General features: G+C 47.6%; 1 protein-coding gene across 3 annotated transcripts in view; it reads left to right on the top strand.

Annotated features, from left to right (window-relative positions):
- Positions 1-13,051, top strand: part of LOC119957114 (pancreatic secretory granule membrane major glycoprotein GP2-like) — a 48,020-nt gene extending 34,969 nt beyond the window's left edge. For all 3 annotated transcript variants that reach the window (XM_038784814.1, XM_038784813.1, XM_038784815.1), the window contains one exon: positions 11,779-13,051. In XM_038784814.1, the coding sequence (XP_038640742.1) occupies positions 11,779-11,844 (66 nt within the window). In that variant the 3' untranslated portion in view covers positions 11,845-13,051. The remainder of the gene's footprint in view (positions 1-11,778) is intronic.
- Positions 13,052-17,386: the final 4,335 nt, after the last annotated feature.

The following is a 17,386-nucleotide window of genomic DNA, read 5'->3' as shown; positions in this document are numbered from 1 at the left end:
TCTTCCCATCAGAATGCTGTGGTCAAAATCTGAAGAGTAGTATTCCTGATCATATGGGTAGTTTATTCAATACATGGCCGTCTTTTTCCGATACAGAATTTGTGGGTGTTTTACTTGCCGTTTTTATGAATGGAAACGTCAAGTGGCAGAACAACGCTAGTAAAGCCAGCTGGAAAGCTGTTCGATTCGCTAACAGCTTTCACAACAGAATCCACTCTGCAGAATCCACAGACAATGATACCATTTGGAAGTTTTAGTTTGGGCATTAATTTCCAAAAATGTGACTCGCATGATACATGAGATATCGCATAAAATCATGTTTTGGGGACGAAGATTTAGGGGTCGCATGATACGCGAGATCGCTTGGCTACAGGGATGGTGCAGGCGGGAGGGATTCAGATTTCTGGATAACTGGGGCTCTTTCTAGGGAAGTTGGGACCTCTATAGACAGCATGGTCTACATCTGAACCTGAGGGGCACCAATATCCTGGGGGGGAGATTTGTTAGTGCTCTTTTAAACTAATTCAGCAGGGGCATGGGAACCTGGATTGTAGTTTTGGGGTACGGGAGATTGAGAGTATAGAGGTCAGGAGCACAGATTTGACTTCGCAGGAGGGTGCCAGTGTTCAGGTAGGTGGTTTGAAGTGTGTCTACTTCAATGCCAGGAGTATACAAAATAAGGTAGGGGAACTGGCAGCATGGGTTGGTACCTGGGACTTCGATGTTGTGGCCATTTTAGAGACATGGATAGAGCAGGGACAGGAATGGTTGTTGCAGGTTCCGGGGTTCAGGTGTTTTAGTAAGCTCAGAGAAGGGGACAAAAGAGGGGGAGGTGTGGCGCTGCTAGTCAAGGACAGTATTACGGTGGCAGAAAGGATGCAAGATGGGGACTCTTCTTCCGAGGTAGTATGGGCTGAGGTTAGAAACAGGAAAGGAGAGGTCATCCTGCTGGGAGTTTTCTATAGGCCACCTAATAGTTCTAGAGATGTAGAGGATAGGATGGTGAAGATGATTCTGGAAAAGAGCGAAAGTAACAGGGTAGTTGTTATGGGAGACTTTAACTTTCCAAATATTGACTGGAAAAGATATAGTTCGAGTACATTAGATGGGTCGTTCTTTGTACAATGTGTGCAGGAGGGTTTCCTGACACAATATGTTGACAGGCCAACAAGAGGTGAGGCCACATTGGATTTGGTTTTGGGTAATGAACCAGGCCAGGTGTTAGATCTGGAGGTAGGTGAACACTTTGGAGACAGTGACCACAATTCGGTGACCTTTACATTAGTGATGGAAAGGGATAAGTATACCCCGCAGGGCAAGAGTTATAGCTGGGGGAAGGGCAATTATGATGCCATTAGACATGACTTAGGATGTGTAGGTTGGAGAAGTAGGCTGCAAGGGTTGGGCACACTGGATATGTGGAGCTTGTTCAAGGAACAGCTATTGCGTGTTCTTGATCAGTACGTACCAGTCAGGTAGGGAGGAAGGGGTTGAGCGAGGGAACCGTGGTTTACCAAAGAAGTGGAATCTCTTGTCAAGAGGAAAAAGGAGGCCTATGTGAAGATGAAGCGTGAAGTTTCAGTTGGGGCGCTTGATAGTTACAGGGAAGCGAGGAAGGATCTAAAGAGAGAGCTAAGACGAGAAAGGAGGGGACATGAGAAGTCTTTGGCAGGTAGGATCAAGGAAAACCCAAAAGCTTTCTATAGGTATGTCGGGAATAAAAGAATGACTAGGGTAAGAGTAGAGCCAGTCAAGGACAGTGGTGGGAAGTTGTGTGTGGAGGCTGAGGAGATAAGCGAGATACTAAATGAATACTTTTCATCAGTATTCACTCAGGAAAAAGATAATGTTGTGGAGGAGAATGCTGAGATGCAGGCTATTAGAATAGATGGCATTGAGGTGCGTAGGGAAGAAGTGTTGGCAATTCTGGACAAGGTGAAAATAGATAAGTCCCCGGGGCCGGATGGGATTTATCCTAGGATTCTCTGGGAAGCCAGGGAAGAGATTGCTGAGCCTTTGGCTTTGATTTTTATGTCATCATTGGCTACAGGATTAGTGCCAGAGGACTGGAGGATAGCAAATGTGGTCCCTTTGTTCAAGAAGGGGAGTAGAGATAACCCCGGTAAATATAGGCCGGTGAGCCTAATGTCTGTTGTGGGTAAAGTCTTGGAGAGGATTATAAAAGATATGATTTATAATCATCTAGATAGGAATAATATGATTAGGGATAGTCAGCATGGTTTTGTGAAGGGGAGGTCATGCCTCACAAACCTTATCGAGTTATTTGAGAAGGTGACTGAACAGGTAGACGAGGGTAGAGCAGTTGATGTGGTGTATATGGATTTCAGTAAAGCGTTTGATAAGGTTCCCCACGGTCGGCCATTGCAGAAAATACGGAGGCTGGGGATTGAGGGTGATTTAGAGATGTGGATCAGAAATTGGCTAGTTGAAAGAAGACAGAGGGTGGTGGTTGATGGGAAATGTTCAGAATGGAGTTCAGTTACGAGTGGCGTACCACAAGGATCTGTTCTGGGGCCGTTGCTGTTTGTCATTTTTGTAAATGACCTAGAGGAGGGCGCAGAAGGATGGGTGAGTAAATTTGCAGATGACACTAAAGTTGGTGGAGTTGTAGACAGTGCGGAAGGATGTTGCAGGTTACAGAGGGACATACATAAGCTGCAGATCTGGGCTGAGAGGTGGCAAATGGAGTTTAATGTGGAGAAGTGTGAGGTGATTCACTTTGGAAAGAATAACAGGAATGCGGAATATTTGGCTAATGGTAAAATTCTTGGTAGTGTGGAATAGCAGAGGGATCTCGGTGTCCATGTACATAGATCCCTGAAAGTTGCCACCCAGGTTGATAGGGTTGTGAAGAAGGCCTATGGTGTGTTGGCCTTTATTGGTAGAGGGATTGAGTTCCGGTGTTGTATTTTATATTTTCCCCGCGTCTTGACTGTGATAGAGAAATTCAAACAGCATTCATTAGATAAGCAAAACTGAACTTTATTCACTAATTAGAACTGCTAGCAGAAAATGGCTGATACTTGGAGTCGGAAGGCAGTCAATTACAAACTGCGGAGTCCGTCCCAAGTCTGCGCTAGTACAGAAAAAGAAGGCGGTTCTTATACATTATAGGATCAAGATAACATGAATACAGCTTGGTCAGGAATTTGATTGAAAGTAAAACATAAGTAATAATCGTTACAATGGCGTCACCTTCTGACCTTTAGGGGACTTGAGTTTCATATCATTTTCTTGTCTTTGTTTTAAGAAAGGGAAGAAGTTGTTTACATACAGAAAGAGACAGTTGTTCAGCTTGTTATGTATAAAGACTACTTCTAGCTCCAAGCCTTATCTAGACTCTCAGAGTCACCCAGTTCCCAAGACATGCTGACCTCGGCTGTCTCTGTATTCTGGGCCTTAGGTTATATGAAAATCAGTTTAAATTCACTTGTACCAAGAAGACTTGACTAGTTTTCCCATCATGCCATTATTTGCTTCACACAATACTACACTCCCCCCTTTTGTCATATCATGACAACTAGCTAAATAGGTATATCCATGATTCGTTTGAAAATGCATTTACACAAGCAGGAAAGCAATCCTATCCCTAATAGCATTAGTAGAAGTAGAAAAAAGGCCTTAAAGATCCAATCAAATAATCCATGACCCAATCACCCTAGCCAACCCGGCGGGTTATAGTCGTGAAATTCGCTGCCAATTTCCTGAATTTGAGCAGCCTGTTTCCTAATATGGTCGGCCAGGTTTGTGATATTTTCAGAGCCATCTGGAATGTAAGTACAGCACTCTTGGCCTATGATAGCACACGTTCCTCCCTGCAAGGCTAACAGATAATCCAAAGCCAGTCGATTTTGTAATGCCACGGTCCGGACAGCCACTAGCTCAGCTGAGACCTCGGCCAGTGCCTGTCTAGTGTCCCTGGCTTCTGTTGCCATTACGTTTGCCAGATGTTCCAATGCTGAGGCCATGTAGATCAGTTCGTTCATGCCTTGCCCGTTCCGTTTTAGAAATTGTTCTTTTTGCTCGCGAGGGGGAGTGCTTAAGGGTGCTTAAGGGTGGGTCGATGATGCATTTGGGGTATGACATATCCCAAAAAGCAGGACCCTGTCCAATCAATGGGGAGCCACGGATATGCTTTAGTGCCGCATATGAAATAGGTTCCATTGTAGGCTGTAAAATCATCAGCTGATGTTATCCAGGGGATTGTATTGGTAGGTTGCACCTACTTTGCCCCATTAACTTTCCTTTCCCTGATTTATTAAAACATATGGAACCTTGAACATTATATGAGTGGACAGTGAGGGAGGGTGGAGTTAAGGCATGATTATAGGTAGGTTGATACGAAGCTGAAAATTTAGTCATGTCATAGCCAGCAGATCTCCATATTTTCATATTCCCCCTCTATCTCCCCTGATGCCTGTTTGATTTTGTTGTTAAATCCATTGAACTGTCTCTGCGGTATGAAAGGGGAGGGATTGGAGAGGTATTCCTTCCCTTGAATGGACAGGAATGTGGGTGCAAACCCAACACTTGCTAATATTCAATTTTTCGGCGTAAAGATATGACATATGTAAATAGGTATTGGAAGGCAGGTCTCGTTTAGTTCGTTTTTTTACTACCGAGTGGCCATTGAGGCTAAATAGTCCAGAAAGTCCAAAAATTATACTGAAGATCTTCATCCTGTGTTCTCGTCTGGATTGGAGACTATCTTCTTGCAATGATGATGGTGCAGTGTGCCAATGTGGACAAATGGGCGTTTAAAATATTCTAAAGTGCCTGCGGGTAGGGTTTGACTATCATTAAGGAAAAGATCAGCTTGTCCTCGTAGTGCAGCTGCCAGAAATCCCAAGGACTTGGCACTGTAGCCTTCGTTGACAGAAAGGGTCATGTGGGGTGACACAAGTCTCGACTGACGTCATAGGCTGTGGGGTAAATCGACAAGAAAGGCAGACCCTTCTTTTGTCTTGGTAAATGCTCTCCAAATCGGGCGAGGTTACTGTATGATCGTAGCAAAGAGTGACATGTGGATAGGTAGATATAGGACAGATGTCAGAGGCAGTTTCTTTACTCAGAGAGTAGTAGGGGTGTGGAACGCCCTGCCTGCAACAGTAGTAGACTCGCCAACTTTAAGGGCATTTAAGTAGTTACTGGATAGACATATGGATGAAAATGGAATAGTGTAGGTCAGATAGGCTTCAGGTGGTTTCACAGGTCGGCGCAACATCGAGGGCCGAAGGGCCCGTACTGCGCTGTAATGTTCTATGTTCTATTGAGAGGGAGACAGAGGACAGACAGATTGAGGCAGCAACAGAGATGGATAGAGGGAGTGAGAGAGTGATGGAAAGGGACAGGGAGAGAAAGAGAGCGAGGGAAAGTTACAGAGAAAGTGGGAGAGAGAGAGTGGGGAAAGATACAGAGACAGAGAGAGAGAGAGAGAGAGAGCAAGGGAAAGATAAAGAGACAGAGAGAGAGGGAAGGAAAGATGCAGAGACAGAGAGAGAGAACGAGGAAAAGATAAAGAGACAGAGAGAGAGGGAGAGGGAAAGATACAGAGACAGAGAGAGAGAAAGATAAAGAGACAGAGAGAGGGAACGAGGGAAAGATACAGAGACAGAGAGAGGGAACGAGGGAAAGATACAGAGACAGAGAGAGAGAGAGAAAGATGCAGAGACAGAGAGAGAGAGAAATGGAAAGATGCAGAGACAGAGAGAGAGAGAGATGGAAAGGTACAGAGACAGAGAGAGAGAGGGAAAGATGCAGAGAGAGAGAGAGATGGAAAGGTACAGAGACAGAGAGAGAGAGGGAAAGATACAGAGACAGAGAGAGGGAACGAGGGAAAGATACAGAGACAGAGAGGTGATCTCGGGTCAGCAGTGCAATGTGAGAGGAAGCTTTTCTAACACAGTATGTAGATTGTCCGACCAGAGGGGAGGCCATATTGGATTTAGTACTTGGTAATGAACCAGGGTAGGTGATAGATTTGTTAGTGGGGGAGCATTTTGGAGATAGTGACCACAATTCTGTGACTTTCACTTTAGTTATAGAGAGGGATAGGTGCGTGCAACAGGGCAAGGTTTACAATTGGGGGAAGGGTAAATACAATGCTGTCAGACAAGAATTGAAGTGCAGAAATTGGGAACATAGAATGTCAGAGAATGCCATAAGTGAAATGTGGAACTTGTTCAAGGAACAGGTACTGCGTGTCTTTGATATGTATGTCCCTGTCAGGCAGGGAAGAGATGGTCGAGTGAGGGAACCATGGTTGACAAGAGAGGTTGAATGTCTTGTTAAGAGGAAGAAGGAGACTTATGTAAGGCTGAAGAAACAAGGTTCAGACAGGGCACTGGAGGGATACAAGATAGCCAGGAGGGAACTGAAGAAAGGGATTAGGAGAGCTAAGAGAGGGCATGAAAAATCTTTGGCAGGTAGGATCAAGGAAAACCCCAAGGCCTTTTACACATATGTGAGAAATATGAGAATGACTAGAGCGAGGGTAGGTCCGATCAAGGACAGTAGCGGGAGATTGTGTATTGAGTCTGAAGAGATAGGAGAGGTCTTGAACAAGTATTTTTCTTCAGTATTTACAAACGAGAGGGGCCATATTGTTGGAGAGGACAGGGTGAGACAGACTGATAAGCTCGAGGAGATACTTGTCAGAAAGGAAGATGTGTTGCGCGTTTTGAAAAACTTGAGGATAGACAAGTCCCCCGGGCCTGACGGGATATATCCAAAGATTCTATGGGAAGCAAGAAATGAAATTGCAGAGCTGTTGGCAATGATCTTTTCGTCCTCGCTGTCAACAGGGTTGGTACCAGAGGATTGGAGAATGGCGAATGTCGTGCCCCTGTTCAAAAAAGGGAATAGGGATAACCCTGGGAATTACAGGCCAGTTAGTCTTACTTCGGTGGTAGGCAAAGTAATGGAAAGGGTACTGAGGGATAGGATTTCTGAGCATCTGGAAAGGAACTTCTTGATTAGGGATAGTCAGCACGGATTTGTGAGGGGTAGGTCTTGCCTTACAAGTCTTATTGACTTCTTTGAGGAGGTGACCAAGCATGTGGATGAAGGTAAAGCAGTGGATGTTGTGTACATGGATTTTAGTAAAGCATTTGATAATGTTCCCCATTGTAGGTTCGTGCAGAAGGTAAGGAGGCATGGGATAGTGGGAAATTTGGCCAGTTGTATAACAAACTGGCTAACCGATAGAAGACAGAGAGTGGTGGTGGATGGCAAATATTCAGCCTGGAGCCCAGTTATCAGTGGTGTACCGCAGGGATCAGTTCTGGGTCCTCTGCTGTTTGTGATTTTCAGTAACGACTTGGATGAGGGAGTTGAAGGGCGGGTCAGTAAATTTGCAGATGATACGAAGATTGGTGGAGTTGTGGATAGTGAGGAGGTCTGTTGTTGGCTTCAAAGAGACATAGATAGGATGCAGAGCTGGGCTGAGAAGTGGCAGATGGAGTTTAACCCTGAAAAGTGTGAGGTTGTCCATTTTGGAAGGACAAATATGAATGCGGAATACAGGGTTAACGGTAGGGTTCTTGGCAATGTGGAGGAGCAGAGAGATCTTGGGGTCTATGTTCATAGATCTTTGAAAATTGCCACTCAAGTGGATAGTGCTGTGAAGAAGGCCTACGGTGTGCTAGCGTTCATTAGCAGAGGGATTGAATTTAAGAGTTGTGAGGTGATGATGCAGCTGTACAAAACCTTGGTCAGGCCACATTTGGAGTACTGTGTGCAGTTCTGGTCGCCTCATTTTAGGAAGGATGTGGAAGCTTTGGGAAAGGTGCAAAGGAGAATTACCAGGATGTTGCCTGGAATGGAGAGTAGGTCACACTCAGGGGCACAATGCTAAATTGCTGGGTTTGAAAGCAGGCCAGCAGCACGGTTCGATTCCGTACCAGCCTCCCTGAACAGGCGCTGGATTGTGGCGACGAGGGGCTTTTCACAGTAACTTTATTTGAAGCCTACTCGTGACAATAAGCATTTTTCATTTCATACGAGGAAAGGTTGAGGGTGCTAGGCCTTTTCTCATTAGAACAGAGAAGGATGAGGGGCGACTTGATAGAGGTTTATAAAATGATTAGGGGAATAGATAGAGTAGACAGTCAGAGACTTTTTCCCCGGGTGGAACACACCATTACAAGAGGACATAAATTTAAGATAAATGGTGGAAGAATAAGAGGGGATGTCAGAGGTAGGTTCTTTACCCAGAGAGTAGTGGGGGCATGGAATGGGCCTGTGAAAGTAGTTAAGTCAGAAACGCTAGGGACCTTCAAGCGGCTATTGGATAGGTACATGGATGAGGGTAGAATAATGGAGTGTAGGTTAACTTCTTAAGGGCAGCATTGTAGCATTGTGGATAGCACAATTGCTTCACAGCTCCAGAGTCCCAAGTTCGATTTCGACTTGGGTCACTGTCTGTGTGGAGTCTGCACATTCTCCCCGTGACTGCGTGGGTTTCCTCCGGGTACTCCGGTTTCCTCCCACAGTCCAAAGATGTGCAGGTTGGGTGGATTGGCCATGAAAAATTGTCCAAAATTCTTTGATTAACCTAGGACAAAAGATCAGCGCAACATTGTGGGCCGAAGGGACTGTTCTGTGCTGTATTTCTCTATCTATCTATCCTTCCTATAATGTGGTGACCAGAACTGCACGCAGTACTCCAGGAGCGGCCGCACCAGAATTATGTACAGCTGCAGCATGACCTTGTGGCTCAGAAACTCAATCCCCCTGCTGATAAAGGCTAGCACACCATATGCCTTCTTAACAGCCCTATTAACCTGGGTGGCAACTTTCAGGGATTTATGTACCTGGATGCCGAGATCTCACTGTTCATCTACACTACAAAGAATCTTGCCATTAGCCCAGTACCCTGCATTCCTGTTACTCCTTCCAAAGTGAACAACCTCACACTTTTCCGCATTAAACTCCATCTGCCACCTCTCAGCCCAGCTCTGCAGCTTATCTATGTCCCTCTCTATCCTATAACATCCTTCAGCACTATCCACCTTCGTGTCATCTGCAAATTTACTACCCCATCCTTCTCTACATCCTCTTCCAGGTCATTTATAAAAATGACAAACAGCAGTGGCCCCAAAACAGATCCTTGCGGTACACCACTAGTAACTGAACTCCAGGATGAACATTTGCCATCAACCACCACCCTCTGTCTTCTTTCAGCTAGCCAATTACTGATCCAAACAGCTAAATCACCTTCAATCCCATACTTCCGTATTTTCTGCAATAGCCTACCGTGGGGAACCTTATCAAACGCCTTACTGAAATCCATATACACCACATCAACCACTTTACCCTCATCCACCTGTTTGGTCACCTTCTCAAAAAACTCAATAAGGTTTTTGAGGCATGACCTACCCTTCACAAAACCGTGTTGACTATCGCTAATCAACTTGATCTTTTCAAGATGATTATAAACCCTATCTCTTATAACTTTTTCCAACATTTTACCCACAACCGAAGTAAGGCTCACAGGTCTATAATTACCAGAGTTGTCTCTACTCCCCTTCTTGAACAAGGGGACAACATTTGCTGTCCTCCAGTCTTCTGGCACTATTCCTTTTTTTTAATGAACAATTTTATTGAGGTAGTTTTTGGCTTTGTAAACAGTTACAGACATCATCAGAAAGGAAGCAAAAAAGGCAAAAATGTGCAAACATCCACGTACTTTCAATACTTCCATCGTAACATATTGCACAAGCCCGCTCCCCTCCCACCGGAACTACCCGCCATATTTTCCCTCCTACTCTACTCTACCCCCCCCCCCTCCCCCCACCCCCCTGCTGACGCTCACTCTCCCGCAAAGAAGTCAATAAATGTTCCGGCACTATTCCTGTCGACAAAGATGACATAAAGATCAAGGACAAAGGCTCTGCAATCTCCTCCCTGGCTTCCCAGAGAATCCTAGGATAAATCCCATCTGGCCCAGTGGACTTATCTATTTTTACATTTTCCAAAATTGCTAACCCCTCCTCCTTGTGAACCTCAATTCCATCCAGCCTGGTCGACTGAACCTGAGTATTCTCCTCGACAACATTGTCTTTCTCCAGTGTAAACACTGACGAAAAATATCCATTTAACGCTTCCCCTATCTCCTCTGATTCCACACACAATCTTCCACTACTATCCTTGATTGGCCCTAATCTTACTCTAGTCATTCTTTTGTTCCTGATATACCTATAGAAAGCCTTAGGGTTTTCCTTGATCCTATCCGCCAACGACTTTTCGTGTCCTCTCCTCACTCTTCTTAACTCTCCCTTTAGGTCCTTCTTGGCTAACTTGTAACTCTCAAGTGCCCTAACTGAGCCTTCATGTCTCATCCTAACATAAGCCTTCTTCCTCTTGACAAGTGCTTCAAATTCCTTAGTAAACCACGGTTCCCTTGCTCGACAATGTCCTCCCTGCCTGACAGGTACATACTTACCTCTCTCGCTATTTCTCACACTCTCCCTCCTGCCATCTCGCTCCCTCTAACCTTCAATGTTTTTCTCTCTCTCTCTCTCTCTCTTACACTTTGTCTCCGTCTGCCCTCTTTTACTTTCTGTTCGGTATCAGAGTAACACCATTGGCTGGTACAATAAAAACTCAGAAATCTATGGAATCGCTACATTGCAGAAGGAGGCCATTCAGCCCATCGAGTCTGCGCCGACCCTCTGAAAGAGCACCTTGCCGAGCCCCACACCCCGCCTGACCCCCATAACCCCACAACACCCCCTAACCGGCAAATCTGTGGGAGGAAACCAGAGCACCCGGAGGAAACCCACGCAGACACGGGGAGAAAGTGTCACCTCCGCCCAGTCACCTGAGGTGGGAATTGAACCCGGGACCCTGGCGCTGTGAGGCAGCAGTGTTAACCACTCAGCCACCGAGCTGCCCACGTGTTAGTGTCACATGTTCCGCAATGACATAATCGGAGCGTTTCACGGGCTTTTGTGGAGTTCACTATTGTGCCCTGTTTGAGCTGCATTTTGTAAACCCCTTCCTCAATGTGATACCAACTCGACGTGTGTCACCTCTGAGACCTTCTCTTTGGGGCTACAAGAAAGAATAAAACACCTTTTCTCTCTCTCTCGCCTCTGCCCCACTCTCTCTCTCTGCCTCCTGTCTGCCCCACTCTCTCTTTCTTTCTGTCTCGTGCCTGTCCCACTCTCTCTTTCTTTCTGTCTCTTGCCTGTCCCACTCTCTCTCTCTCCTCTGCCCCACTCTCTCCCTTTCTTTCTGTCCCACTCTCTCTTTCTGCCTTGTGTATGTCCCACTCAATCCCTGTTTCTTTCTATCCCACTCTCTCTCTCTCTTTCTATCCCACTCTCTCTCTCTCTTTCTATCCCAGTCTCTCTCTCTCTCTCTCTTTCTATCCCACTCTCTCTCTCTCTTTCTATCCCAGTCTCTCTCTCTTTCTACCTCAGTCTCTGTCTCTTTCTATCCCAGTCTCTCTCTCTCTTTCTATCCCAGTCTCTCTCTCCCCCTCTCTCTCTGCCTCATCCTGTCTCCCCCTTTCTCTGTTACTCTCACACCCTCTTCCACACTGTCTCTCACTAAGTTCATTTCTCCCTCTTATCTCTCCATTACACATATTGGCAGCAATTTCCCCCGTTCCTTACATCCTGTCCCGTTCCAGCCAGTGATTGGCAGTGAAGGTGACTTTTTATCCCCAAACTCTACCCCACAATCCCCCCCCCCCCCCCCCCCCCCCCCCACTCACTGCAATACTAACCATGTCTCCTGTCTGTGATGTAGGTGGAGCTGACGCTCAAGGATCAATTCCCGCACCTGAAGCTTCAGTTGAATCTTGGAAAATATTAGCCCTGGGCTGTGGCTTCTCCAGAAGATTGACGGTGATGGATTGTACCAGTGAGCACCTGGTGACCTGTGTGTTTACAGCTTCGCTCAGTAATAGCCCTGCCTTACAGCGTTAAGCAGCGAGCAAAGGGTTAATCGCTCGCTGTGTGTTAATGTTACATTGGGATTTATTCTTCTCCATATTAGGGAATGTGGGAGCTTTTAGTTTTGGCTTTGTGGAATAGGGAAGTATAACCTCCATTTGGAAGTCCTGACCACTGGGCTGTTGGACAGAGACTGACCCCAAATGACCCTTTTTAACCTTCTGCTGAATGAGAGGATTTGATAAAGATCTGTGTCCAGTTGCTGAATTCCGAGATTTGTCAGCACCGAGAATGGGTGTCCTGACAACAGTTAATCCCAACACAATCTCTGGGTAGATATCATCCTTTCCCTCAGGGTTCCTCGAGAATGGTGTTGTTGGCACAGAATAAAATCCAGGATTCTTATTTTCTTCACAGAAACATCTTTCTGTTGAGCAAAGTGAAATATTTGGTAACTGATCCCAGGAGCCCAATGAAACAAGGGAAGGAATCAGCTTTTCTGATATGTGGTGGGTCCAATCAGATCCTCCTTATCTGGAGGAGCGATATTCCTGACGGAGCAGAGAGCAATGTGTTCCCACCTTCACTCATGTCATCAATAGACCCGGTGAAAATGTCCTGTTGGTCACATCTCTGCAGCGTGAAGCTGGGAAACTGCTGGTGTGAGCAAGACATGATCAGGACTAATATCAGGGAAAACTCCTGCAGACACTGAACTCTCAGCCAGTCAGGCAGCGGCTGTGGAGAAAAACCCAGACCATGTTTCAGCTCAATGCTTTAGCTCCTGACCCTGAAACAGTAACTGTGATTCTCTCCACAGTTACTGCCTGACCGGCTCAGCATTTACAGCTCGTTGGTTTTTCTCTTGTTTCTATGACACAATCAGGTCTGTGAGCTTCCCATTAATGGACTTTTACAGACACAAACTTGGGGTCAAAAAGGTCTCGAATGAAGCAGTCGACTGTCCTGAGGATTTGGATTGTGGACAGTTTGTTTCACTGAATATTCAGCTGGGAAGTTTAACATGTCCGAGTCTCTCACCATCACATGTGGGCCGATCGGTTAAGTGGGTGTTTCAATGTTATTGCATGAAGTGTGTGCTCAATAAATCTATAAATGCTCAACCACAATGTGTGAAAGGTGTTTCTTTTGGAGAAATGTACAGATGGTCTGGTTGGGAGTGAAAACCATCCTGGTCCAGATTGAAACTCATTCTGACGCTGAGACTGATGTTTGGCTGGTTTCTCCCGAGTGGGATCTTTCTGTTCCTCTGTCCTCCACCTGCTTCATCTTCCTCTCTTCCACAGCCCACTGTAAACTTAGTGCCCCCAAGCCACCCCCTCGGTGCCCTCTGGTCCCAGCCAACCCATCAGCTGGATGGGCGCACTCCAGCACAGCCAGTGCCACCTTGTTGGCTGGGATGGTGTGTGTGGGGAGTGTAATGTGTACAGGCAGCTACAGCGTGTCAGCCTCCCGAGGGTCAATCACGGACCCGGCGGCTCCTGCACCGTTTCCCATTGGAATCGATTGTGTTCCACCTGGCGCCGGTTCAAACCCCCCACGTCGCTGAATCGGTCCAGGTTCAGCAACAGTTTTGATGTTGTGAAAGTTCCGAATCCTGACCCGGCGTCAGCTCTTAGACTGAGAAACGGGAAATCCAGCCCATAGAATTCCTACGATGCAGAAGGAGGCCATTCAACCCATCGAGTCTGCAGAATCACAGAAAACACAGCACAGAAGGAGGCCATTCAGCCCATCGGGTTTGCACCGACATGAGAAACACCTGAGCTGCCGACCCAATCCCATTTGCCAGCAATTGGCCCATTGCCTTGAATGTTAAGGTGTGTTAACTGCTTATCCAGGTACATTTTAAAGGATGTGAGGCAACCGGCCTCTACACCACCCCCCCCCCCCCCCCCCCCCCCCCCACCACTCCCCGTCCCAGGCAGTGCATTCCAGACCCTCACCCCCCTCTGGGTAAAAATGGTTTATCCTCAAATCCCCCTAAACCTCCCGCCCCTCACCTTGAACTTGTGTCTCCTCATAACTGACCGTCCAACGAAAGGGAATAGCTGCTCCCTATCCACCCTGTCCAACATCCTTTGATGTTGGGATTTTGTCCTCACTCATTCTCCCGTCTTTATGTCCCTTATTTCCAGGTGAAGCTGTCGTTCCAACTCTGCCACCCAAACCAGAGACCACTCTGCCACCCACACCAGAGACCACACTGCCACCCAAACCAGAGACCACCTTGCCACCCAAACCAGAGACCACTCTGCCAGCCAAACCAGAGACCACTCTGCCACCCACACCAGAGACCACTCTGCCACCCACACAGAGACCACTCTGCCACCCACACAAGAGACCACTCTGCCACCCACACCAGAGACCACTCTGCTACCCACACCAGAGACCACTCTGCCACCCAAACCAGAGACCACTCTGCCACCTACACCAGAGCCCACCCTGCCACCCAGACCAGAGACCACTCTGCCACCCACACCAGAGACCACTCTGCCACCCACACCATAGACCACTCTGCCACCCACACCAGAGACCACTCTGCCACCCACAGAAGGATTGGCTGACTGGCAGAAGGCAGAGAATGGGGATAAAGGGGTCTTTTTCAGGATGGCAGTCGGTGACTAATGGTGTTCCGCAGGGGTCAGTATTGGGACAACTATTCACAACATACATTAACGATCTGGAAGGAGGAACTGAGGATATTGGTCATGGAATAGAATCCCGACAGTGCAGAAGGAAGCCATTCTGCCCATCGAGTCCTTACCGATCCCCGACACAGGCCCAATCCCCCACCCTATCTCCACTATCCCACGTCGGGATATTTTAGCATAGCCAAGCCACCAAGCTGTACATCTTTGGATTATGGGAAGAAATCTACGCAGACACGGTAAGAACATGCAAACATCACACACAGTCACCCGAGGTTGGAATAGAACGATGGGTCACTGGCATTGTGAGGTAACAGTGCTAACCACTGTGCTGTCCCACTGTGCCACCGTGGGGCAAAGTTTGTAGATGATTCAAAGATATACAGAAACATAGATACAAAATAGAAGCAGGAGGCCATTCAGCCCTTCGAGCCTGCCCTGCCATTCATGATGATCATCAAGTTCAATACCCTGATCTCGCCTCCCCACCCCCCATATCCCTCGATCCCTTTCGCTCCAAGTGATATATCTTATTCCTTCTTGAAATAACACAATGATTTTGCCTCCCACTTCTGTGGGAGTGAATTCCACAGATTCACCGCTCTCTGGGTGAAGACATTTCTCCTCACCTCAGTCTTGATAGGTTCATCCCTTATCCTCAAACTATGACCCCTAGTTCTGGACTCCCCCACCACATCATAATAAAAAAATTTTTATAAATGTTTTTTATTGAGTTTTCATATTTTATATATGACAAATTACAAATTATTAGAGAGAGAGAAAAAAAAAGGAAAACGCAAAAATTTAACATGAATATTTACAGGTAAGCATCTTCATAACAACAATTGTGGCCGCCCCCTTTAGCCAGCATACATATTTTACATTCCCCAATATGGCCGAGGCACATGTTTATAGGCATTTATTTATAGTTTGGTTTTGGGCCTTGGCTTGCCATCAAACCCCCATACCGAGCCCGTAACCCCCCCCACCCTCCCCCCGGCTACCTTCCCCCGATTCCCGTCCATTTTCCCCTGGTTCTTGGCCACCCGACTATTCTTCCTCATGTACGTTGGCCACAAACAGGTCCCGGAATAGTTGCATGAATGGCTCCCACGTTCTGTGGAAGCCATCGTCCGACCCTCGGATGGCGAATTTGATTTTCTCCATTTGGAGAGATTCCGAGAGGTCGGACAGCCAGTCTGCAGCTCTGGGTGGTGCTGCTGACCGCCAGCCAAACAGGATTCTATGGCGGGCAATCAGGGAGGCAAAGGCAAGGGCATCCGCCCTCCTCCCCAGGAATAGATCTGGCTGGTCTGAAACCCCGAAGACCGCCACTATCGGGCATGGCTCCACCCTCACCCCCATCACTTTGGACATAGCCTCGAAGAAGGCTGTCCAGTACTCCACAAGTCTGGGGCAAGACCAGAACATGTGGGCGTGGTTGGCCGGGCCTCTTTGGCACCGCTCACATTTGTCCTCCACCTCCGGGAAGAACCTACTCATACGGTTTCTCGTTAAGTGGGCTCTATGTACCACTTTTAGTTGCGTCAGGCTGAGCCTTGCGCACGTGGAGGTGGAGTTGACCCTATGCAGTGCTTCGCTCCAGAGTCCCCACCCTATCTCCATCCCCAGGTCGTCCTCCCATTTCCTTCTTGTTGCGTCCAGTACGTTGTCGTCCCTATCTACCAGTCGGTCATACATGTCACTACAGTTCCCTTTCTCTAGGATACTTGCGTCCAGTAGGTCTTCCAGTAGTGTCTGTCGTGGCGGTTGTGGGTACGTCCTTGTCTCCTTTCGTAGGAAGTTTTTGAGCTGCAGGTACCGTAGCTCGTTCCCCCCAGCTAGCTGAAATTTCTCTGTCAGTTCGTCCAGTGTTGCGATCCTGTCGTCCGTGTATAGGTCCCTGACTGTCAGTGTCCCTCCGTCCTGCCTCCACCTTTTGAAGGTGGCGTCAGTCAGTGCTGGTTTGAACCTATGGTTGTTGCAGATGGGAGCCTTGTCCGACATTTTGTACAGGCCAAATTGCTGCCGCAGTTGGTTCCAGGATTGGAGGGTGGCTGTCACCACTGGGCTGGTGGAGTGTTTTTTGGGTGGGGATGGGAGTGCTGCCGTGGCGAGGGCCCGGAGGGAGGTTCCCATGCAGGAGGCCTCCTCCGCACGCACCCACTCGGCTTCTGGCTCCTGGATCCATCCCCTTACTCGCTCGGCTGTTGCCGCCCAGTGGTAGAATTGTAGATTCGGGAGGGCTAGCCCCCCCCTGGATTTTGTTTTTTGTATGACCTTCTTTGGGATCCTAGCATTTTTACCCCCCCCATACGAACGCCATGATATATTTGTCCAGCGCTTTGAAAAAGGCCTTGGGGATGTAGATCGGAATGGATCTAAACAGGAAGAGGAACCTGGGCAGTACGTTCATTTTGATCGTCTGGACTCTCCCCGCGAGGGAGAGCGGGAGTGTGTTCCATCTTTGCAGGTCCTTTTTAACTTCCTCCGTCAGGCTGGTGAGGTTCCATTTGTGGACCCCTTTCCAGTCATGGGCTATTTGGATCCCCCGGTAGCGGAATTTATTTCGGGCTTGTTTGAACGGCAGCCCCTTTAGTGCTGCCCCCCCCCCCCCCCCCCCCCCCCCTGCGGGTGTACTGGGAAGATCTCGCTTTTGCTCATGTTGAGTTTGTAGCCCGAGAAGGCTCCAAACTCTTTCAGGAGCGCGATGATTCCGTCCATGCTGCTTTGTGGGTCCGAGATATAGAGGAGCAGATCATCTGCATAGAGTGAGACTCTGTGCTCTCT

Source organism: Scyliorhinus canicula, chromosome 25 (assembly GCF_902713615.1).
Source record: "Scyliorhinus canicula chromosome 25, sScyCan1.1, whole genome shotgun sequence".
Taxonomy (NCBI): Eukaryota; Metazoa; Chordata; class Chondrichthyes; order Carcharhiniformes; family Scyliorhinidae; genus Scyliorhinus; species Scyliorhinus canicula.
Note: the sequence above shows the minus strand (reverse complement) of the source record. Positions and strands in the feature narration are given on the sequence as shown.